General features: G+C 50.8%; 2 protein-coding genes across 3 annotated transcripts; both read right to left on the bottom strand.

Annotated features, from left to right (window-relative positions):
• Nucleotides 1-923: 923 nt before the first annotated feature.
• On the bottom strand, nt 924-17,208 carry ZDHHC1 (zinc finger DHHC-type containing 1). 2 transcript variants are annotated; one of them, XM_042809341.1, is made up of 11 exons: nt 17,148-17,208; nt 15,172-15,384; nt 13,109-13,284; nt 12,397-12,498; nt 11,529-11,653; nt 11,064-11,222; nt 8,105-8,217; nt 4,487-4,575; nt 3,131-3,224; nt 2,350-2,458; nt 924-1,728 (listed from the first exon to the last, which is right to left on the bottom strand). In XM_042809341.1, exons 2-11 carry the CDS (start codon nt 15,382-15,384, stop codon nt 1,214-1,216), a joined length of 1,695 nt encoding a protein of 564 aa, XP_042665275.1. In that variant the 5' UTR covers nt 17,148-17,208; the 3' UTR covers nt 924-1,213. The 2 variants fall into 2 exon arrangements, with proteins under 2 accessions (XP_042665275.1, XP_042665276.1); XM_042809342.1 differs by lacking the exons at nt 13,109-13,284; nt 17,148-17,208 and adding an exon at nt 13,573-13,689 and having other exon boundaries at nt 15,105-15,185.
• Nucleotides 17,209-18,188: 980 nt separating this feature from the next.
• On the bottom strand, nt 18,189-21,424 carry LOC122155467 (fibulin-7-like). Its single transcript, XM_042809343.1, has 8 exons — nt 21,359-21,424; nt 20,918-21,074; nt 20,658-20,828; nt 20,381-20,506; nt 20,102-20,224; nt 19,893-20,030; nt 19,678-19,816; nt 18,189-18,549 (listed from the first exon to the last, which is right to left on the bottom strand). The coding sequence occupies exons 1-8, from the start codon at nt 21,422-21,424 to the stop codon at nt 18,189-18,191; spliced, it is 1,281 nt and encodes a 426-aa protein (XP_042665277.1).
• Between the last annotated feature and the right edge of the window lie 2,662 nt (nt 21,425-24,086).

The raw sequence follows: 24,086 nt of genomic DNA, 5'->3' as shown, positions 1-24,086 counted from the left end.
CTGGGCTTCCTGGCAGCCCGGCCCCCAGTGCTCAGTCAGGAATGCAAAGCAAGGCATGCTGCCCACGGAGCAGCACAGGCTTTGCAGCCCACATCGCCCTCTGCTCTCACCACCACCACGGAGTTGCTCCAGGCACTGGATCCTGGTGTCAGGTGTGGGATTTTTTGCAATACAGAACATCCACGCTTGGGCTGTGGGTTAATACTGACTTGGCAAGCCCAGGAAATGAAAAGCTTTTGGGACCTCCTGCATCCTCAGAAGTTTCTGATGAGAAAGCTGCGCTGCGGGGCACTCCAGGCTGCTGGAAAGACACAGCTGAGCAGGTCAGACCACACTGCTTTAGAGTACACGCTGGTGAACTTGGCTTGAAGGTGCACAGAGGAAAGTGGTGCAGGGACAGAACAATCCTCAGGTCACTCCCTGACTACCAGCTGAGGCGCCCTGCCCTGATCCAAAGCCTGGGTTGGGGAAGATGGAAAATTGAGTTTTTGGGGTATCAACAGAGAGTGGAGATGCAGCCTTGTTTTACCCTACAGCATTAAACTTACTGCAGTGTTGGTCTGCAGAGCGTCAGGAGCACACAGCCCTTTCCTATGGAGAATGCTCTGCTTTAGCTCCCTCTGGCAACACGTCAAAGCGCCCACCTCACACAGCCCTGGGCACTTTCTAGCTGCAAAACCTGATCCCCTTGACAAGGAGAGTGGAAACAGGCTTGGGGCAGTCCTAGCTCCGAAGGCAGCAGCCATAATCATAGAATTGCTCAGGTTGGAAAGACCTTAAAAGATCATGGAGTCCAACCACAACCAAACCGCCCTAACGACCCTCTGCTAAACCACGTCCCTGAGCACCACATCCAAATGGTTTTCAAACACACCCAGGGATGGTGACTCAACCACCTCCCTGGGCAGCCCATTGCAGTGCTTAACAACCCTTTCTGTAAAGAAGTTTTTCCTGATATCCAATCTAAACTTACCCTGGTGCAACTTAAGGCCATTTTCCCTCACCCTGAGAGACGATGGCAATGCAGAACATGATGCAGCAGGGCTTTTGCTGCCTCTCAGCTAAGCGTGCTGGAAGTTGGACAGCATCACACCCAGGGACGCTGCAGTCACCAGAGAATGAATTGCTGGAGCAAAAACCTTCGAACAGCAGCACACAGATAGAAAAAGAACATCTTGCTTCACCCCCAAAGGCTGCAGCTTCGGAAGGACGGTCACTCGGGCACTGCGGTGTTTGTCCTCACGTCCTTTAGGCAGGGATCACGCCTGCCCAGATGCTGTTTGCTGGTGCATTTTCTGTGCTGTGGCTCAGATGTGCTCCCATCAGCTCGGGGCTGAGAGACACGAGGTTCTCCACTGCTCTTACTTACAAACACGGCAGGAGTCTTAGAAAAAAGTTCCAGATCTCGTTCCACGCCTCTGTCTCGCTGGCAGCTTTTCCTTTTCACCTTGTGCCCAGAATAAAGACTCTTCCCTTTGCAGTGTTTGGGATCAGGTGTGGACAGGGGGCAGCGCCGAGCACTGCTTGAGCTGCTCTGACAAGGGCCGTGAAGGGCTGTGCTGCCCAGGTGAGTCTGAGCCACAGGGATCTCATCCATGGACTCGGCAGACTCGGAGTGATAGTCAGCTGGGGGTGCTGCTGCCTGCACTGCAGCAGGCAGGGGGATGGTGGGCACCAGGAGGAGAGGGCTGGGGGAGGAGGGGGTGGCAGCAGCTGTGGCTGGAAGCTCTGCAGATGGAATGAAAGACACAAGGAAGGTCAAGGAGGGAAAGGTCCGTCAGCCCTGCAGATGTCAGCTCTGACACGGCCCATCCAGCAGCTGGGAACCACTCAGCACGGCCCTCAGTGCTGCTGACACAGCTGCTTAAGCAGCCTAGCACTGTTTATGAAGATGCACATTTCCCTCTTGCTCATCTGACCAATTTCTCCTTTAAAAACGAAAGCAGTTCCATGGTACAGCTGCCACCACAGTTTTTTTTTTTGCTGTGCCTTCCTCCTCAGGAGAACAGAACTGAAATGAGCACTGCTTCTGTTTAACTGTGCTGCTGCAGTAACACCTTGAGTACAATGACTGGGAGCTTCTCAGCTACCTCAGAACTAACAGTTCCAAGAAACAGCATGTTTAAAGCTGATACAGAGCAAGGAAAAGCTGGCATCACAACCCCATTAACTCTGCACAACACAGATGCTTCCAAATAAAGTTTATATCTGCTCTTCTCCAGGGAGTTTCCGTTCTTTGCTTTTTTTTTCCTTGTCTCTACTTTCTAAAAGCAAGTTTGTATTAAATCCTTCACATTTCAGTGAACTGGAAGAGCTACAGAGCAAAGCAGCTGGGTGCTGCACACTCACCTGACTGGGGACCTGGAAAAGAAGCCCAAGTTCCAGCATGTGGTTTAGATCTGCTCTCCATCACTGAGGAAGAAGTCCTTAACATCTTCTTCCTCCTTTTTTTCTGTCTCTGAGAAAGCAAGAAGGCAGAAAGTCACACAGCACGTGACATACCAAGAGAGAGATACCAAGATGGCCCTTGTCCAAGATACAAGTCTAGCAGAGAAGGATTTTTTTTCTTATCATCTGGATGACAAAATTGATTAATGAGCTTAGAGGAAAAGAGAGCACCACTATCAGCCACCGAGGAAATGGGGAGAGCATCTGGATGCAGGTAAATGAATTCTAAAAAGCAGACAACATCCCTTTGGGCAGCTATTTCATGCACTAAAGCCTCACACTCACGCACGCCTTATTCCCCTGGGCAGATGCTTTAACCTCCAATATTTGAATGCATAAGCTGTTGGATTTTGCTGTACAGAAGCACACACAGGTGTGTGCAGTCACTGAACAGCACTGGAACGGAGAGATATTGTGCAAGGCTCCACGTGTTACAGCTCAGCTGCAAGTCTGAGAAGCAAGAATGCATCTGCTCACGTGTGGGAGCTGAGGCAGGAGAGCACCGTGTGGATGCAGCGACCACAGGGCACAGTCAGCCCTGCACACACACTGAGCCCTGCACACACACTGAGCCCTGCACACACACTGAGCTAAGCACAGCTTGCATCAGGGCGAGTTTGTCCTCATGCAGCCTGATGGATCACCATCAGAGAGCAGAGCACACGGAAGGACTCCTGCTTACCTGCACGGGGGCCGCAAAGTGAAGAGATGGGAGGTCAGGAGAGGAGCTGCATTCAGGATCGGCTTCGTTGGTGTGGGCGTAGAGCTTTGAAAAGCTAAATACAGGCACATCAGATGCTTCCCTCAGACACTGCTGAACTGTGATGTCCACCTTTCTTGCACAGAGCCAGCTTCAATGGGGCTAAGGCAGCCCTTGCTTTGCACTGCACGCCCTGCATGACTGCAGGGTCGCTGCTCTTGCAGCTGTGCACAAAACACCAAGAGTTTCCTCTCCCTTCCCCAAGGACATGAGTTAATAGGCAAGGCTTAATTAAGAGACAAGGACGCTGTTTTCCAGTGACTGCTCACCTCATGTCATAAAGTGCACTGATTCATATTGTCATTCACACCTCCTGACAGCCTGAAATCTTACAGTGATACTGAGCTCAATACAGGAACTGTGGGACAAAACCAGAAGGTTGAGCTGGCAACAGAAGAAACCCTTTTTTGTGATGCAGTGGCTCTTAGCAGTGGATATTATCAGTGCTCTGCACCATCACCTGGCTTCCACACAGAGCCAAAACTCGATTTTGAGAGAAAAACCTTATGGCCTGAGAAGAAAGATTCCAATGTGGGGGCAGTAAATGGGCACAGACACAACCTGAAATGTTTTTTTCAGCCTGATTCCTTTTAATTTACTTGAGAAAAAAAAATTCTAGGGAGTCTGGAAATGGGCCAAGGCTGGATTTTCTGACACAAAGCAGGCTAGGGCATAATGCTGAGCAGGTCACTCGACCAGCTGATAAACTGAGACATGTGCAAAAATGCACAGAGTCAGAGCACATTTCAGTGGAACCCCTTTCTACCTTGTACACCTCATCCTTCAGTTAGCCCTCTTGCTAAGAGCCTCAGCCTTGTCAAGGATGTGAGCACACACAAGGTACAGTGAGCTACCATGTACAATCACCTCTCAAAGCCCAACAGCAGAGCATTCAGTTTAATTCCAAGACAACCCAGATACTCACTCGGAATGAGTGAGAGCTCACTCCAGAGCTCTCTAAGCCTGAATCACAAAGTCAGCAGGCTTTCTCATTTCAGATGCTCACAAAGCAGACCACCTCCTTCAGTCACACTGCAGCAAGCTGAAGTGGAGCTCCCAGATCTATTTCAGGCAGCTTTAAAGTAATTTTATTGTAAAACTCTAGTTCCAGGAAAGTTATTGTCCCAGAGGAAGGGAGGTAAGTACTCCTGCATGTATTTGCCCTGCTGAAACTCAATGAACTCAGCATGTCTTGGTTGAAACACTGGTGCTCCTTCTGCTCTTTAGACTGCAGGGATGATTTCCCATTCAGCACACACACGTCTCTGGGAGACTCACCATTTCTCTGAATTGGCTGCTGAGAAGTCCTCTACCTGAACACCAGGGTTTGTATGGCCAGGGTTAGTAGTTGAAAGTAAATCTGCTTCCTGAAACGACCAGACAGAGAGAATTCACATTTTCAGAACACGAGGGACACATAGGGGAGAAGGATTTTCACTACAGGGGTGTTTTCTGCCTCCCCCACGCCAAGCATTTTGTCATTGCAGCTACCACAGCTGAAACTCAGCAAAGGATGTGGCACTGCTATTTTCAACTTGCACACTCTTATAAGCATAAAAGAAGGCTTGACAAAGAAGCCCCCTAAATTCAAGTATCCAAATTACAGAAAAGGGCTCCTGGTTCTCCCCCAGAAGCACTCAGTTGGGGTGGCTGGAAGACCAAATGATGGATCTGTGATGATGCTGCCTCATGTAAGGCAGTAAATATGAAAGCCAACTGTAAAGAGCTGCAGAAGACTCCTGTAGTCTTGAGTTATGGGCTCATAAAACAGCATGTGAAACCCCTCAATGCTACACAGAGAAAAGAAGAAATTACAAGATACAAAGGGAGTACAAAGCCTCTGACACACATTGCCAACACTGCCAGAGGGCACTGGGGACAACATCCCCAGCAACACAGCCAGCTCATCTTTGGTCACTCTTCTTCCTGTGCCAGCAGAGAGACTTCCCAAATTACTAGTTGCTCTCAAAAACCTTGGCATGGAGATCTGGAGTCCCTGTACTCATGTAATTGTAGATAAGAGAGCTGCCGAGCTGGAAGGAGTTCAGGCTTGTTGCATTTTGTAAAGTGCTCTTACTTTAATTGGTTTTGTAAATGTAGAAAGAAATTTGCAATTGTTTTATAGGTGCTGGCATCAAACTGAAGGAAATTGGTTTCAGCAACCTTAAACAATAGAATTTTGTGGTCTGAGAATTGTACTGCTGGGGGCTCACTAAGAAAAGCAGAGCTCATCCCAGTGCAGGATTAATGGTCTGCAGATATTTCACAATGAATTTGTAACTCAGATCATCAGTTGTCATTGCCTGAGCACCAGGTGTACATGAGTTGTTCCTCAGAGCTCCTTGGAGACCAAATTCCTAACGCTGACACACCAACCTCATGCACCTGAGTCACAAATGAAGGAGATCAGCCACAGCCTCGTGTCACTGTAAGCAGGGGGAGATGCAGGCATTCCTTGCACAGCGTGCTGAAATTGCTGCAGCAGGAGATATTCTTGTGAGACTGTGCACAGCAAGGGGAAATCATCAGGATTTGATATCCACAGCAAGCAAGCAGGACCGCAGGCTTGGTATTTCAAAGAAGGTTAACAAGATGCATCTTGAGGATAGCACAAGCAATGCTTTCCCAGAATGCAAGAGAAGAGCCTTTTAAAAGTCCATTTTGTGCATTTTGGCCTTTTAAATTATGTATAACCAAAGCAGCTGCACAGAGAACACAACCCATCCGAGCTGACAAGCAGGAACAAATGGAAGAAGACTCGATGAGTAGAAAATGCAGCATTCTCTCTGCATGATGAAAGCACAGCACAGAGCCCCAGCATCCCTCAGCTCCCACACAGCTGGGCAGCTGCCAGCCTGATGGAGCTGCCCCTCCCCATCAGCTCACTCGGGTTCAGCTCTTTGCCCTGCTGCAAACAGACTGCTAGCCCCACTGAAATCCCAGCTCCCAAAGCTCAGTGCCACCTCACGACCGCTGGCCACGCTCAGGTCTCCTGTAATCCTTTAGCCTGAACATAGCCAAAGGCTGAACCAGCACACAGGCTTAAAGAAGGCTTCAGCAAAGTGGGAAATGCATCTCTTCTTACTCTCTGTAGTTAAAGAACAGTTAAGACAAAGGTGGGAAGAACACAACTTCTATTTGATGCTTGCAAGATCTTGGATCAGTTACAAAGGGCCTCTGTGCTCAAGCTGAAGGCAGCAGTCAATGCAGCTTACACAAGGCGAGTCACTTGGTGTACTCCTACCCCATGTATTTGTTTGTGTTTATCTCTGGTTGCTACGCGAGGAACAAGGAAAGTCTGGGGGTTAACAGTGCTCTCAACAATGTTACTGGGCATCTTCCAGTCCCCACTGCTCCCCAAGGTACTGACTGCAGCAGGGAAACAGAGCTCCTTTTCACCCTGCTGCTGCAAGCCTCAGATGAACCGTGCTCACAGCTTCTGGACAAGCAGCTGTGCAGACAGGAGAACACAGCTGAACAGCCTCATCCCAAACGGAGGCACACACAGCTCACCTTTCTCAGGTGTATTTTCAGCTGAGATTAAAATCTGGTAACCAGGAAGTCGTTAGTGCTGTTGTTTCGTTACTGCTTTAATGGTCACGGTAGGCAAAGCTGTGCGAGACAAAGCGCCAAACATCCTCGCTGTTATGGAAACCTTCCTGCAAACTGAAAGTTCACATTTCCCAGCAGGGAACAAAAAATGTATATGAGAAGCTGAGGTCTCCACATTGCACAGAAAGGGAATTAGCTCACTTTCCCTCTTCCTTTGATAGGGAAAAGCCATTAATGAGTCCAGCGAGACCCCAGGACCAATTCACAGAAGATGTGGACTAAGCTTGGAGTTAATTAGTTTCTTATGAAATTTAAAACTAGTTATATAGAAGGCAACTCACTCAACTCATAAAGCTAGATAGAGTTACAAGGGCTTGCAGAATCCCAGAATAATTTAGACTAGGAGGAACTGGAAGTTTCTAGTCAGCTCCCCCATCCAAACCAATAGAAACGTTCAGTCAAATTTTGAGCCCCCCGGGGACAAAGCTGTCCTGCAGCAAAATAAATGACACCCAACCTTTCCGTGAGACTATCAGCCTTATATATTGCACTGCACAGTGCAGCAGGACTGAGGAGTCCTTTGCAGCAATACAGATCAGCATGGTGGTAATCACAAGGACCTCAGCGCCGTGTAGACTCATCTCAAAGGAAAACAAAGCTTCAAAGGGTCGTTTCTGAACAGGATTGATGCTCATTTCTTTTTCCAGATAGTCAGACTAGCCCATACGAGCTGCCTGATGATTAACCTCAGTTTCTCCTGCTTTGGAATCTGTCTCATTTTCAGTCCTGACTTACAACACCATGCACACAGACCACCAAAATGCACACTGCCACCAAAACAGATGGTCCTGTCCTTTCCAGAGACGGGACCTGCCCACTCTTCAGTCATCCTCTTTCATGCTGACACAAGCAGTTATGTGACTGCTTGGTGAACCAGATGGGAGGGAGCTGGCCCAGCTAAACACTACCTCAACTATCTTTCTTAATAAAGTTTCTTCTTACCCAGATGAGTTCCCCCACCCTATTCACTGCATGACTGTAACAAACAGCTGCGTTGGCAAAGGAGAACAGATAGCCCAGGGCCCAGAACAAATGGTGGAAGAAGAGAGTGGGTGGGATTGATTTGTTTGAAAGCAGTACTTGCTAATGCCTGAAGTGCTCATCAAGTTACAGACCGTAGGCTCTCTCACATCCTACTCACATCTCTGCTCCTCAGAGGTGCCTCCAAAGTCCTATCTGGAGCAGCTGCCTCTACAATTTGAAGCATACAAAACTGAAGCAAGCTCTACGCAGCCGACGAGTGAGGTTGTTCCATGGGAAGTGGATTGCAAGTGCAGCAAGTACCTGAGTGGGCATCACCTGGGAGGGACAAGGATCCAGCTGCTTGTCTGCTTCTTTGGCCTCTTGCTGGGCACGCTGCTGCAGGATGTACTCGTATGTAGTCAGTTTGTTCCACACTGGGAGGAAAGAAAGAGAACAGCTGTCAGTGTGTGAAAGGCCACTCCTGACTGCACCGACAGCTCACAAACAGCCTGAAAAACTCCTCGTTTCAATGGCAACTATAAACACGAGAAAACTGACACTCCAAGCCAAAAGCACCTTTGCACTGCCTGTCTTACTGTATCCTTTACTGTTGTCGTCACAGTGCTCAGTTAAATGTCTCACACACACGTGGTGCTGCCTTTTGTGTGGCAGAGATTCATTCAGCTCATTTCTGAGCAAATCCATTCTTCAGATGTGATACTTGAAAGATCTGCATTGCGTGATGAGCAGTCATACCAAACGTAGAAAAGAAAGCCAGCAGGTTGGTGCAGCCCAGAAGGAAGACTGAGATAATTAATGTCCAAAATAGCGAGCACGAGATGCCCATTCATCTTGTGCCAAACAGACTCAAAGTTTATATGTGCCTGAGTTTATGAGCTCTTAACGTCCTGCAGACACAAACATCTGCTTCCATGAATGAGCAAAAGCAACTGACATTTCTGAGCAGCTTGCTTTCCTCAAGAGACTCCAAACATTACAGGGATTCAAAACTAAGGCGTTCGTCCCCTCATGATGTCGTAGTATTTTTAGAACACAGAAGCCAGAAATGGATGCTGCAGCTTCTGGCTGCAGTCTGGAAGCATTATTCCTGTTTACAGTAGCATGTAGTTAAATCAGACGCTCAGGATGTGGGACATCTAGGCTAAAATCTCTGCTGTGCCTGAATTCATTTGTTCCACTTGTGCCTTATCCCTCAGAACCACGCTCCAGACACACAGCTACACTGCAGGGAAGTGGGGGAGAGCAGAGGTAAGCAATGGCCTTAGGAAGAAAAAAGAATCCAAGATGCATTTGGCCAGGAAGGCAGACCATAAAAACAAATGCAAGCCTGCAGCCAAGTGATCGGAGAATGTATTTAATGAGGAAGGTGCAGAGTGCTGGAAATGCTAGAAGAATTGCATCTATATGCATTATTTAAGAAACAGAACATGGGTACAAACCATTCTTGGGTTAGAATTCATTGGTTTCTGCATACTAAGCAGAGCAACTTCTGCAATATTGTTAAATGGCTATTTAGTCAAAAGCACTGCATTTGGCAGACAGCACTGCAGCACGTCATTAAAAAGAAAACCAAACACCTCTCTGCAAACTTCCCATGTGCCATGCTTCACCGAGTGCCTCTGCAACTGCATCTCAGTCAAGATGTAATTGTGATCACACGGATCAACTGCCTTGAGAACAACCTACTGTGACAGCAGCGAGTAATTAAAGCCAGGACAGCCATTCTGAAAAGATCACATTAAATTGGGTCACAACTAAAAGTTAATTTGCCTTCAAATTGGTCCTGAAGGAGGACAAATAATTCACATCCAGACAACAATAAAAAACATCAGAGCAGAACTGGTTTCTACACACAGAACATTACTGCTTGACGAGAGGAAGAGCACCGTTATCCCAAGGAAGGAGCACCCTCTGGTGGAAGCTGTACGGGTAGACAAGGTAATGTGCTGCAAGGTCAGCACTGCACAGAATAACGCTGCCTTTTTCAGCCAAAGGAAACGTTCCTGGAGTTGCCCCAGCACTGCGAGGCTTTTCAGTCTTTAGTCTGTAGTGGTAGATCAACCTTGAAAATCTCCAGGCATCACCATTAACCTGATAAAAGTCAACTTGTAATTACAAGAAAGCAAAACCAAGGACTGTGACCCATCTGGAACTGCACTGGTTTGTGCTGACCTTGTTTGTGTTGGCTTCTGTCTCACTGTTACAGACAGCCTAACGATCCACCTCTCTTCCAGCACATCCCTCCTTCCCTAGTTTTGACCCCACTGACTTCTGCAAGTGCAGGATCTTCTCTCATCATGACTTACAGAATGCAAACAGCACAGGCTCCACTCCAGACAGTGACAGAAAAAAAAGCTATTTGATGACCATTTGCACTTCCAGACCAAAACTGTCCCTCCTGATACAGCACCGAGTAGGAGCCCTAATGAGGAGCTTTTCTGAAAGCTTCTCCCTCTGAGTCCCACAAGTCATTCTGTGTCAACACAGCACAACTTCCATAATGGGATCTGATCTGGGAGTTGGGCTTCTCAGCAGAACATGAGACCAGAGAAACAGGATCTCTTGTATCACAGAAGCACTGGCTCTAGAGAATGGCACTGCACATGTGAGTGCACCTTGCTCACACCATGCTGTGTCTCAGCTGGTAAGCCCTGCAGCACCAAATGGCATTACACAGAACCAGCTGGGATGTTCTACCAACCTATAACCACATAAAATGTGACCCAGATAAGCTTCTTATGGACTACATAAAATGATATGCATTTTCAGTCTCTCACTATTATATTAGCCAAGAACAGTTTAGTTACAATTCTTCTTTTATTTCTTCCATTTAAGATGCCATCATTTAACCTTCAAGACTTACTTGCAACTGTCCAAACAGCACATTCTGGAAATGGCTACTGATGCAGTTCAACAAGTGAACTCTAAGTTTATCTGGATTCTAAAGTCTTGTATGCTTTCTAAGATTCAGCTCTGAATGAAGGAAATTGTATCGATGGAATTTCTTACTAGAAATTTCCAAGATAATGTCTTAAAAATGCTTCTGAGGAATCTGACTCAGGCTGGAAAAGGCTTTTCACTGGCTCCAATCCACCTTTTGCAAAGACACAAAATGTATAAGGTTAAACCCCCTACTTTCTACCTCTTGAGTGATAATCTTGTAGGTTTGTAACATGGATGAACACACAAGGAATGCAGAACAAGCAGTAGCTGAAGAAAAACGAAATGGAGATGCGGATGAGAGGAACAGAATACTTACTAAGATAGATGTGAAAGGTCAAGAGGTGGCCTAGCAGGCTCACAGTCACCAGGCTCAAAAGAATGAAAGTCCCAGCTGAGAACAAAATGGCAGGTGCCCGAGTCTCAACAGGAACAGCAGGCAGAAACACAAACCAAACATCCGTGTGGTTCTTCAGGCCTGTAAAACAAAAGCAGCAGGAGGTCTGCAGGCTGTCCATGCAGTGTCTCAAACTCAACTTTACAGCTGGAAATATTTGTAACTCAAAATGGGTTGCAGGCCCATTATGCATGTGAGGCTTAAGAAACTTTGTGCTGCAAGGCTTTTAGGAAGAGCAGTTTAGTGGGTGCAAGAAAGAGACATTCCATCAGCTGAGCAGACACTTGTACAACTGAAGGAATAAGGAGAAGAGTGTGGAAGAATCCAATCTCACACACTGGCCCCCCAGAGGAGACCATCATGATTCCCAGGATGCACTGCTCTTACCTTCATAGTGATGGTCAGAACGAAGCATCGTGGGGTTAAGGAAGAACTCAACAAAGATGTAGAAAGCAATGAGCAGCAGAAGCCCAAGGCCCAGGATGGCAGACACCACGCTGTTCAAAAAGAACCTGCCAAAGAAGTGGGAACTCTGAGTGGCTCCAGTAACACCACAGACACAATTCAAGAGACAGATATACACAGCCATCCCTTATTACTGTGGCACTTTCATAGATGCCTTGTTTCATGCCCTAACATAACTGAAAGCCTTGAAACAACTGTAGTTAGAAAGCAGTCAAGTATATGTGTGATAGAAAAAGAGCTCCCTGCACAAAATCTCAAGGCAGCACATCGTGGCACTGAGCAGTAACAACTCTTTGCTCCACATGTGGCTCTAGTGCAGCAGAGTGAGCAGAGAAGCAATAATCAGCGTGAGCCTCCTTATTCCTTACCTTAAACCTGGCATAGATTAGATTTGCGTGTGTGCTGCTGCCAACTGGCAAATCTTGGAGGGAAAGCAGTTTGGATTCAGAGATGGGAACAACAGCACGATCATGGACCTATTCCCACTCCAGTTATCACAAGCACTACGGACACCCACTTAACATCCCATCATGTTTTCCTAATACCACTTAAGACAACCAAGTTTTCTGTTTTCATCTGTAGACATTTTACTACTAAGCATAGGGATTTTATCCCTGGTTATGTGGATGTCACAGCAGTGCTTGCATTTTACACCTCGTTTTTTCATGACTGATTTTATTCAGCTAAGATCTAAAAGAAAAGTGGTTCTGTGTGGCTGAGAGCACATCAGACTTCTCTGGGGATATTATTGAGGCAGCGATGTGTTCCTGCCACACTGCCAAGCCCTTACCAGTAATTCCTCTCTCCCACACAGTTGTTGAGCCATTTGCAGTGGTGATCAAAGCCACGCACACACTTGTTGCAAGATCCACAGTGCTTCGATTTGGCACTCCTGCCAAAGAAAAGGTGGTGTTAGAGAGGCATGCCTTTACCAGGGACACAAGTACAGGGGAGCAGAGCAGCAGAGAGCCTGGGAACCAACCATATCTACAAGAAGAATAAGTAAATTCCCCAACATAATGGCTGTATTCACTATTGCTGGACCACGATCCCAAACACTGCAAAGTTTGCTTTTTTTAATGCACTGTGTGATTTCTAGTTCGGAGATCACTGCTTTCTTGTTTTCAAACCTAAAGCAATTCTGCAGACCCTCACCTTACAACCTGCCCTCCAGGCATTTCTGCTAGCACATTGGGATCTAGCCAAACACAAGCACACACATCCAAGCTACACACTGTTCTCAGATGCAACGCCAACGTCCAGGTAACAAAGAGCAGCAGAGTCCTCTCCACACGACATGAGAGCAATAAAGTCACACACAGGACCACGCTCACATTTGACAGTGGACGCCTACCCAGGGAATGAGGATTCACTGGCACTGCCGAGCTAAGAGCTTCAGGAACTCGACTTCAACCTCACAGCCTAACAGTAAAGAAGCGTCCAGTGGCAAAGTGCAATGGTGAAGAAGAAAGATTAGTAGGAAGAGAAGAGAAGATACTTACACATTTACATCACAGACATGGCAATGATGGTTTTCAATGACATGTGCATGCTGATTACGATTGAAGGTGGCCAGAGGCCCTAGATAGTTTTTTTCTCGCACTTTTGCATCCGCAGGATCAATGGAGACTGCAGTAAGATGAACAACTAAATGGTAGATAAAACACACTCCTGGACACTGAAGCACACAGTTAAGGATTGTAGGAGTGATTTATATTTGGGTATAAGTCTTATTCTTAATACACAAAGCCCACGGAGACAAGGAATATACAGATTATAAATTACCATAAAACTGATTACATTAGTCTGAGCTTTATTAACAGAGAAGTTCACCTGTCTCACTGTAACTAACACCCTCTGCTCAATGATAGTTAAATCTACAGGAAAAACTCCTCACAAAGTACTGTTCTGCCTCATGGGAATGTCCTCCCTCACACAGGAGTTTTTAAAGTTTACCTTTACTTACCAGAATCTGACCCTATGTGCAGCCTGATGGCGTAGGTTCACGCTTCTCAGTCCATACAGAATCTTTGGAAAGCAACAGGCAGTTAAGGCCGTGCACATGCCCCTTCAATAGACCAAACTTTCAAAAAAGAGAGAAAAAAAGTCACATCAAGGAACTGGCACTGAACACCTTGCTTTCCTCTTCCTTCAGAATCCCAAGGAAGAGAATCACCCCTATCAACTACAGTCCTACAGGATTCACTGACAGGACGTGTCACTTGTATCTCAAAACATCACCTGTTTGAATTCTTCTTTACAAAACCCCAGTCACGAGGCAGAGCAAATAAGCTTTAGAAGTACTTTTGATCAAACCTCAAGTGACTGCCAATACTTGCAAAGAAAGCAGCAATGTTATGTGGATGCCCCATCCTTGCAGGCATTCAAGGCCAGGCTGGATGTGGCTCTGGGCAGCCTGGGCTGCTGGCTGGTGACCTGCACACAGCAGGGGGTTGGAACTGGATCAGCACTGTGCTCCTTTGCAACCCAGGCCATTCTATGATTCTATTTCTGGTAAACCAATGCACACCAGAGCTTGCTTCTCCATACACTGAAATACACAGGCATGCATACAACAATTAATCTTCCTGCTTATTTGCTACGCAACCAGATATGCACATCATTGATCCTATTAAAGTCTATGGAAAACACAGTAGCGTGGTAAGGAAAAAAAAAAGAGGCATTAGTACTAACAGTACTAGCAGTAAAGCTCTGAGTTATGTTGCTTTGATCAGTTAGAATGACTTTAGATTGAGTTATGATGATATGAGGAAGACAAATTTACAAAGCTTGAGGCACGATGATACCAAGGATTTCAGGAAGACAGGCAGATGAAAAATAACTGCAAGCTGGTAATGTTATTGATGACTGAATCATGCAGGTTTAATTAAAACTATTAGCAAAAGCATCAGAATCCCAATAATATCAAAGGCTCTATGGGCATACAAATTCCAGATGCACAAATGATAAGCGCATTCATCAGGAAGATCTTTTCAGAACTCTCCACAACATTCTGTCTATAACATTTCTTGATTACCTGGTTCTGCTAAGGAAGCTGTAAATATGAATGGTAAAGCAGGCTTCTGCTGAAGGATTTTCTTCTTTCCAGTTACAGAACAATGTTAAATTTTCTCCTTGGTTTGCACTACAGTAAGACTGACAGCAATCCTGGAGACACACAGCCCCGCACTCTGCAAACAGCAGTTCCCTAGTTTTCCTATGCCCTCTCTGAAAGCCTGCAGCACACTTGTAGAACAACATAAAGACACAGAAGCAGATGTAGATAGAAGAGCTTGGGGGGCAAAGCCTTAAAAGGGAGTAACGACAGAGACAGGTAGAATGTTAATGATCTTATCAAGCTCTTATCAATGATCTTATCAAGCTCAGGAGGAACAGAGATGGTTCCAAAATAAGTGTTTCTTAGAGACAGGAGAAAATCAACATTACGGCTACAGCTCAGAAAAAGATTCTGGCTAAGCTGTTTTCTCCTATGCTCACCACTTGTTTTAAAATGTCCCACTGGTAATTCATTACAGCTCCTGTTCTGCTCTTGACCAAAGGATACGATATAGCCAGCGGGCAGCCAGTGGAGGGGCAGAAGAGGAACCAGAATTCCAAAGCCAACCAGTGCAAAGAAGAGGTACAGCAGCCAGGTAATGATCTGGAAAGGGTGCAGAGGCCAGCTCCAGCCATTTCTTCGAGCACGTTGGACCTTAGGACCAGCTTCACCCAAGTTCTCTGGAGCTGTCTTATTAGGAGGTTTGTCGCAGATGTTCATCTGTAGCAATAAAAAGAAAAAAGAAAATATTGATATAAAAGAATTCTGACTGAGTCCTGATCCTAGATCCAACATCTCCATCTCCAACAAAGTTGGAGACCAGGACAAGCATTTGAGGGAAGACTTCTCTCTGCAAAGAGGATCTATAGGAACAAAAGGGGAAAAATAATTACACATTCTAAAAGCAAGTGTTGATATCTGCATGAAACAACAAGCCAAACTTTCAGCTAAGGGAGACTTGTGAAGGTTTTGACAGTGTTTGAATGGATCTAGGCCAAAATCAAGTAAAAAGAGCATAGGTGGGCAGCCCAGAGACAGAGCACGATATGCTCTTTTTTGGGAACATCTTCATTTCAGACAGCTGTTCCAGTCGATGGCAGAACAAATCATAGACTCACAGCATGGCCTGGGTTGCAAAGGAGCACAGTGCTGATCCAGTTCCAACCCCCTGCTGTGTGCAGGTCACCAACCAGCAGCCCAGGCTGCCCAGAGCCACATCCAGCCTGGCCTTGAATGCCTGCAGGGTTGGGGCATCCACAGCCTCCTTGGGCAACCTGTTCCAGTGCCTCACCGCCCTCTGGGTGAAAAACTTCCTCCTAATATCCAACCTAAACCTCCCCTGTCTCAGTTTAAAACCATTCCCCCTTGTCTTATCACTATCCACCCTCACAAACAGCCGTTCCCCCCCCCCCTTCCTAAATGCTGCCACCTGACTCAGATATGCCATGCTTTCCTTCCAACTGGTGAGGAGAAGTGAAAGCAGGTGGCCCTCCTGGAGCACATGAGATGGAATCACAGCTTCAGCACTACAGAGAAACAGAGGCACCTTTGTCAGCAACAAAGTGGAAAGTCTAGAAACTGAACAAAAAGTGAGCAAAAAGAGGAAAAAGGAATTGCACACAACACCGCTGTAAGGCCAACTGTTGCTAGAAGAACAAAACAGAGTTACATATGCAGGGCACCCACACAGCAAGCTGCCAGATTACTGAGCTGTCCTACAACACCAGGGCTGCCAACATGAGAAAGCAAGATTTAATTGCAAAGACAAGTTATGAACCATAAACTGGGAAGTTCTTGATGTCTGAGTGTTTGCACAACAGCTATGACAAACAGATGCTATTTCAGTTTGTGTTGAACTGTTAGTTGCAGCTCTCTGCTTGCCACTGAGCCGGGCTGTGCTTTGAACAGAACCTGCCTTGCTAAAGAAATGCATCCATTATGCATTCTGTGGGAATGCAGGGTTGGGCTTCTCCGGGTCCCTGGGCACAGGAGCATGCTGAGAGGCAAGGAGCAGAGGTCTCTGGCTCGTTACTGTCTCATTTTGACGTTGTCTCGTGTCATTGCTGTCATTTTGATAACGGTTCCAGTGCCAGAAAATCTCAAAAGGCACTGACTGCAACCATCAGAGCAAGCAGGGCGGCTCAGATACAAGATCTGCTTGCATCAGTGCAAGCAAAGGGCTGGAAATTACTGCTACAGAACCAGAGAACATTCCGAATGGAAAGGACCCCGGTGGCCACGAAGCCCATCGCCTGCCCACACAGCAGCCAGGCGCTGCCCCACGGCCTCAGCTCTGCAGTGCACAGCCATTAACCCCTCGTTAACCTTCGGCACCGCTCCCGTTAAACCCTCTGATCTGCCCGCGTCTCTCCGCAGGGCCTCTCAGCGCTCTGCTTCCAGCTGAGTCCCGTCAGCAAACCCGGCACGTTTCTCGCTCACGAAAGCACGGCGCGCACCGCGCTGCCGAACGGCTCCGGGCTTACTCAGTCAGCGCTGCTCGGAGGCCGCAGGTCTCCCCGTGCAGTCCGCACGCAGCGAGGCCCGAGGCCGAGGCAGGCGGCGTGATGGAGCCGGGCGCCCCGCGTGCCCCGTGCGGCCGGGACGGGGACGGGCCCGGCCCCGCAGCTTCTCGCCTAGAGAAGCGAGAGCGGCGGGTCAGGCCGCTGGGCCCGTCGCCATGGCAACGGGCGGGCTACGGCGCGCCGCGAGGACAAAAAGCGTCGGGCGCGTTTCGCCGCAGTGTTCCGTTTCCCGCCTTTCTCCACCGGTTCGCTTCCCGCCTCAGCGCGGCTCGCCGCTCCCGTGCGCCATGGGAGGTTGCTGGGCGGCCATCCGTGTGAGGCGATTTCCCCCCACCGCCGGGCCCTCAGATGCTGGCGAGCGGTGCCCGCGGCACAAGGAGGGCTTTATGGGCTGCGCACAGCGGCTGCTTTGTGCAGGGGCAGCCTCAGGAGCCTGTCCACAGCGGCTCTCCTCGCTCCTTGCCCTGTGTGAGGCCCAGGGCCTTTCCCTTCCCCATGGCCTGCCCTGTGTTGGTGGGTTGAGGGGACAGAAAGCTGCTGGCACCGGCCCAGCTGCGAGCCCCGCTGCTCTCTCCATGCTTCTGGTGTTCCTGCAGCCTGCCCATGGGGCTGAGTGTTGGCCAGGCCCTGCAAAAGATGTTTGTCACGGAGCAAAGACACCCTCCTTACAGGCAGTTTTCTTTTATTGGATGAGTACGAGGCAGGAGGAGGCACAGCAGGCTGGCACAGATGGGTCCCCTCCTGCTGTAACCCTCAGCACGGCTTCTTGATTCCTCCAGGCAGCATCAGCAATGAGCAGGGGTTCTTCTGCTATGCTCTAACAGCCATGAGCAAGCAGGAGGAATCCTAGGATATCATAGCACCTCCCGAGTTGGAAGGACCCACTGAGGCCAATTCCAAGAACGGGAGTCCTCTAATGGTACGAGGGCTGAGATCACCACGCTGATCCCACTCCACCGCTCCCCAGGACAGAGCCACATCTGCCTCCAGCAGAGCCGCATCTCAGAACTCATACTGGGACACAAAGGCCGTGACCTTGAAGATGTGCTTGCCCAGCAGCACCTTGCGGGAGAACTCACTCATCTCCAGCTCCACCTCCAGTGTGGCTGGCCCCACCACTGGGCTGCTGAGCACCAGTTCTCCCGTCTGCCGGTCAGAGCGCCGCACGGCAAAGACGCCCTGGCCCCGGCCACCTATGATGGTGAAGCGCAGGCTGTCACCCACAAAGCGGGTGGTGGACATCTTGAAGAGGACGCGGGGCACGGTGCGGTTGGCCTGGAGTGGCAGGTAGTGAAAGGAGATGGAGGTGGCGGCGAGGCGGCAGGCACGGCTGTCTGTGGGGCAGGGGTTCCTCTCACACTGGCTGCCAGGAGACAAGGGAAACCAGCACTCATAGAATCATAGAATTGTTTGAGTTGGAAAGGACCTTAAAGGCCATCTGGTCCCACTCCTTGCAATGAGCAGGGACACCCACAGCTCCATCAGTGCTCAGAGCCCCATGCAGCCTAACCTTGGCAGTCTGCAGAGATGGGACACCCCCGCCTCTCTGGGCAGCCTAGCACAGAGCAGAGGGGCAGATCCCCTCCCTGCACTGCTGGCTGTGCTGCTTTGGATGCAGTTTAGGGCTGCGAGGGTTGTACATTGCTGCCTCATGTACAACTGCCACCCACCAGTACCCCTATGCTCTGTCCTCTTGACCTCTGGCTTGTACCGATAGCGAAGGTTGCCACAACCCAGGTACAAGACCTTGCACATAGCTTTGTTGAACCTCATGAGATTCTCCTGGACCCACTGTGTTACTTGGCTCTTGGGGAACAGACTGCCTGCTTGCACACAAGCTTATGGAGACCACCAACCACGCTCTGCATCTCCAGCCTCATGTTCTGTGATAGAGCAGCCCAAGAAGGCTACATCCAAGCATGCCCAGGCTTGGAGAGGTGTCCCTGGGCTGGGTGTGGGATCTGGATGCAAATCTGCAGCTCAGAGCTGGGATGCTGCTCTGCTTGGGTTGCTGCAAGAGCTGTGCCAGGACAGGAAGAACGAGCCAGCGGTGCACAAAGCAGTTCAGTCTCACAAGCAGCAGTGGGGGGGGGAGTTGCATGTTGAATTGTAGCCAAAGGCACCACATAAATGTACAGAGGAGGGGAAATGGCGTCGTTCCCCCCCAGGTCCTGGGCATCAGTACTGTTGACATTTGATTAAAGCTCTAGCAAAGCCGGCCTGGAGCATGGCTCCCGGATAGAGGTGCTTTGCTCTGGCTGCAGCCCTGAGCACTATGCAGCGCCTGCATAAAGCTCCCTTGTATTTGGGTGCTCCCGCCCGCTCCCGCAGCCACCAGCGTCCCAAACCCTTTGGCAAGGGGCATCCTGCGGCACGCCAAGCACGCTACATGTGACAATTTGCTGCCAGCACTCTCCTTGCTGCCCTCAGATGCTGTGATATAGCACAGGTAGGGCCCGTCCCCTCCCTGAGATGATGGCCTGATACTCACAAGCTGGAGGTCTTGACATAGCTGGTGTTGTGGCGTGGTGGGGGGCACTTGGGGCGCATGCAGCAGTGGCCCCCGAAGGTGTTGATGCAGAGCTCACCGTGGGTGCAGTTGTGCCGGCTGCCAGTGCACTCATCCACATCTGCAGTGGCAAAAAGGGGGTGAGTGGGGCTGTCCATCCTCTCGGCCATGTAGGTGCTCGGCATCCCTCCTCTTACCCTCACAGGTGTTGCGGTCGGCATGGAGCACGTACCCCGGTGGGCAGAGGCAGCGGTAGGAGCCGGGGAGGTTGAGGCAGTCGTGGAGGCAGATCCGGGTCTGGGGGTTAGGCTGGAAAAGCTGGCACTCATCCACATCTGTGGGTGGGGATGGATGGAGGCTGAGGCGCCCCATCCTATCACGCCTCATCCCTCCTCACACTTTGTACCTTGGCAAACACCTCCTGCCCGCATCTGGAAGCCGGCATCACAGCTGCAGTGCCGCGAGCCCAGGCGGCCCTCAGCACAGCGGGGCTGACGGCTGAAGGACGAGTTGCTCAGCGTCACCCAGTCTGCAGGAAGGATGTGGTGTCACCAGTGGGGAAGGATGAGATGGTCGCAGCGTGGCCCTGCAAGCATTCCATCCTCCACCGCTCCAGGGATGCATAAGGCACCCCAGCTCAAATCTGAGCCTCTGCTGAGCTGGGGATGTTTTTGAGGGCACCTACAGGCATAGACAGGGCTCTGGCAACCGGCTCCTGACCAGCCCCGTGGGCACAGGCACGTGTAGCTCTGGTTGCCATCCACGCAGATTCCACCGTTGGCACACGGGTTGCTGGAACACTCATCAATACCTGCGGAGAAAGAGCTCATAAATACCATGAGACCAGGGGCAGGGAAAGCCAATTCCTGCCTCTCCCAGCCCTGCTGGGATGCAGTCCTGCTGCAGGGGATGCAAGATCACTCCCCGTGCAATCCCACGACCCCGAGCCCACGGCACTTCACTTCTGCAGAAGGGCTGGGTGCCGCTCCAGGTGCGGTCCCTCCGGCAGGTGCGCGACTCCGAGCCCACCAGCTGAAATCCAGCATTGCAGATGAAGTGAACGTCGTGGCCCACCCGTGCGCTGCGGCCCAGCTTCCGCCCGTTCAAGGGCACCGCCAGCTGCGGACAGGTGTCTGCGGATGGACAGATGGACACGGCTGAGGATGGGAGCCCAGCCCTATCCCTGGGTCGGAGCTGGTGTGATGGGGATGCCGAGCGTTACCGTTACGTTTGCCAGCGAGCCTCTGGATGCGGCTGTGCAGCACTGAGAGCTGCTTCTTGAGGCTGCGCGTGCCCTGGAGGTGGGCAGCCTCCTGTGCCGACAGCAGCTTCTGCATCTGCCGCACGGTGCTGAGCACCTGCTGGTGGCTCAGGCACTCCTGGGGGAACACAGGGCCCTCCCCATCACCCGCTGGGCTGGGCTGTGTCCCCTCCCATGCCAACTGGGGACAGCTGGGCTCATCCTCTGTATCCCACTGCAAGGTCTGCCTTTGCTTCTGCATCTGTGCCAACTTCAGCCCCTCTGCCTGCTGCTATATCAGCACCTGTGATGCCTGAAGCCCTCCAGGTGGCTCCAGCACCCTCCCTGATACAGAAAAGCCCCCAGACCACCTTTTGTCCATGGGCAGCCCTAACATGCCCACCTCGGGAGCAGGGTCCTTACCTGGGTTCTGCTGAGGGCTAGCTGCAGGATGCACAGGGCCACCCAGCCTGGCAGCAGGATGAGCATCGTGGCACGGCTGGCTGCAAGGATGAGACAGCAATATTCCATCCTGCCCCACACCACAGCTCCATCAGAGCAGAATCAAGGTGGTGTTCCCTTCCTCACCCCGAGCTCTTGCAGCCACATCACCCAGAGACCCCCACCACTGTCCCACAGCCCTCCATGCAGTGACATGGCACTGTGACCACCGTGTGGCATCACCCCACAGCCACCCTTACCCACAGACCTGCTGGATTTTGGGGGCTCCTGGATGTTCTCCAAACTCCCAGCCCTGCTCAACCTCCTTCAGTCACTTGCTCGCAGCCTGCTCCTCCGCTCACCGGATTTATTCTCTGTGTGTGCCTGCATGCCTGAGTGTTTGTTGTTTTTTCCCCTGCCCAAGCCATAGGAAAGTTTCCCCTTGGCACCAGCACCGGCCTCTCCCTTCCCTCTCCACAGATCAGAAGGTTTGGGGCCTTTTCTGTCACACGGGCAGCAGATGCTGGCTTTCCCTGCGGCTGCGGCGTGCTGCTGCTCACATGGGATGGCCGGGACCAGGCGGTGGCTGTCACCGTGCTCACAGCCTCACCGGTGCTCAGTGCACGTGGCACAATGGCTGTGTGTATGGGGCTGATCCAGAGCATCTTCCAAGCATGGGGAGGGCTCCCGGGACCAGAGGTGGCTTTGGGGTCTGCACTGGATGGGGGGTAGCTGGGCTGCATTGCAGCCTGGGGTTGGGTTAGGCTCAGGATCAGCATCAGTGTTAGGGTGAGGGATAACATTAGGGTCAGGGATAGTGTTAAGGTTAGGGTTAGGGTGAGGGAGGATCCCAGACTGCCTTGCATGGGAGGCTCCAGCGTTGCCCCTCATTGCAGGAAGGCATACAGAAGGGACGTGGGCTGGGCTGCAGGGGGGGGGCTCGGATCCCTCCCCATCCCAAAAGGCACAGCTGGTGGGGATGCTGGAGGCTCTGCAGGAAACCCATGGGCTACGCTAACCTTTTGTTTTGGGACTCTCACATTGCCCTGTGCCAAGGGACCCCCGAGCTGGGACAGAACACTCAAACAGGGGGTTCTGGGCCCCCTGCCCAACCCCGAGCATCCCTCCCACCGTCGCCCACCCCATATCCGCGTTGCCCAGCTCACTGGAGCGGGAATTTGGCCTTGTGCCCACGGCTCCCTCCCCAGCAGTGTGCATTACCTCCCCAGCATGTTTAATTCATGGAGCAGGAGGAAAACAGGCGGTGGGGCTGGGGGGCGATGCCCAGTGCCTGCATTCCCGACCCCATTGCGGTAGCGGGGCTGGGACTGAGGGGCCCCCCGAGCTGTCTCCACCGCCTGGGACTGTTTTGACAGAGCTATTACTCACCCGTCAACCTTTTGTTCAAGCTGACCAGCAGCGCCTGTCTGAAGTCCTGAATAGGATCAAATCTTGGAAGCAGACACGCAGGCACGCAGGACTGGATCGTCCCTCCCCAAATCCTCCCTTCCCTCCCCAGTCCTCCCGTTGGTGAGCATGGAGGACAGCAGGGGTCTGGCTGGCCTGCTGCTGGTGCTGCTGGCTTGCCTGGCCTGGAGGGTGAGTGAGTCGGAGAAGCTGTCCCCACTGGCTCCGGGACCCCGAGGTAATGGAAAGAGGGGGTGGGGGGGGCTTTCTGCTCACATCGGGGCAAAGAGCAGCTCGGGAGCCCTGAGCGTTGTTCCCAAAAGGATGGGGTGGATGTTCCCCTGCCCCGTACCTAAACAGGCAGGGGGCTGGGGTGGTGATGAGGTTGTGGGGCTGGAGATAGGGATGTGGGGCTGGGGATGTGGGGCTGGGGCTGGGGATGGGCTCTGGGCTGGTGACAAGTGCAGCACGATGAAGGCAGTGCTGTGTCGCCCCCCCCCCCCCCCCCACCCGAGGATCGGGTGCATTCCCTGCAGTCTCTGCTACCCCCCAGCCCCTGTCCCCTTTGTGCTCCTGTGCTTCCTTCACTCCCCTCTGGTCTCCATGGAGACCCGGGTGCCTTCCCATAACCCAGGCTGCCGCATGGGACCGGCAACCCGTTCGGCCCCATCCCCAGCTGCCCCTTGCCCTCTGCAGCTCTCAGCGAGAAGGAGACATTCCTGGTACTCTCGCTGCACAACAAGCTGAGGAGCAAAGTGCATCCGCCTGCTGCCAACATGCAGAAGTTGGTGAGTGCCTCAGCCCTGCCTCTGTCAGACCCAGCATGCACCAAGGACTGATTCTCTGAGGTCCCAGTGCTTACCCTATATCTGTTGATGGTCACCAGTCATCTCCTGGTTGTCCTCAATTATCTTTCGGTTGCCCGACATTCCCTGGTGATTCACAGTCATCTCCTGATGGTTACCCTGCATTCCCCAACCATCTCCTCGTGGTCCCCAACCATTCGCTGTTGGTCCCCAGGCACGTCCCAGCTGTTTCCAGCCATCTACTGATGGTTTCCCAACATCCTCCCTGGTGGTCCTCAGCCATCTCTTGGTGCTTCCCCTTAATTCTCTGGTGGTCAATCATAGAACCATAGAACCACAGAACCATAGAAACGTAGAACCATAGAACCATAGAACCACAGAACCATAGAACCATAGAACCACAGAACCACAGAACCACAGAACCATAGAACCATAGAACCATAGAACCATAGAACCATAGAACCACAGAACCATAGAACCATAGCACCATAGAACCA

The sequence above is a fragment of the Centrocercus urophasianus genome, unplaced genomic scaffold (assembly GCF_019232065.1).
Source record: "Centrocercus urophasianus isolate 14NV4802_14NV808 unplaced genomic scaffold, USGS_Curo_1.0 seq_1159, whole genome shotgun sequence".
NCBI classification, from domain to species: Eukaryota; Metazoa; Chordata; class Aves; order Galliformes; family Phasianidae; genus Centrocercus; species Centrocercus urophasianus.
Note: the sequence above shows the minus strand (reverse complement) of the source record. Positions and strands in the feature narration are given on the sequence as shown.

What these genes read in the sequence shown, in the direction of transcription:
- ZDHHC1 (XM_042809341.1), bottom strand. Translation starts at nt 15,384, where the DNA reads ATGAACATCTGCGACAAACCTCCTAATAAGACAGCTCCAGAGAACTTG. An exon ending in TTCTGACCATCACTATGAAG is followed by an intron (nt 11,223 to 11,528) that starts GTAAGAGCAGTG and finishes TTTGTTTTACAG; the next exon opens with GCCTGAAGAACCACACGGAT. An exon ending in TTTTCCAGGTCCCCAGTCAG is followed by an intron (nt 1,729 to 2,349) that starts GTGAGTGTGCAG and finishes TTCCATCTGCAG; the next exon opens with AGCTTCCAGCCACAGCTGCT.
- LOC122155467 (XM_042809343.1), bottom strand. Translation starts at nt 21,424, where the DNA reads ATGCTCATCCTGCTGCCAGGCTGGGTGGCCCTGTGCATCCTGCAGCTA. An exon ending in CGACCGCAACACCTGTGAGG is followed by an intron (nt 19,817 to 19,892) that starts GTAAGAGGAGGG and finishes TTGCCACTGCAG; the next exon opens with ATGTGGATGAGTGCACTGGC. An exon ending in TATGTCAAGACCTCCAGCTT is followed by an intron (nt 18,550 to 19,677) that starts GTGAGTATCAGG and finishes GTCTCCTGGCAG; the next exon opens with CCAGTGTGAGAGGAACCCCT.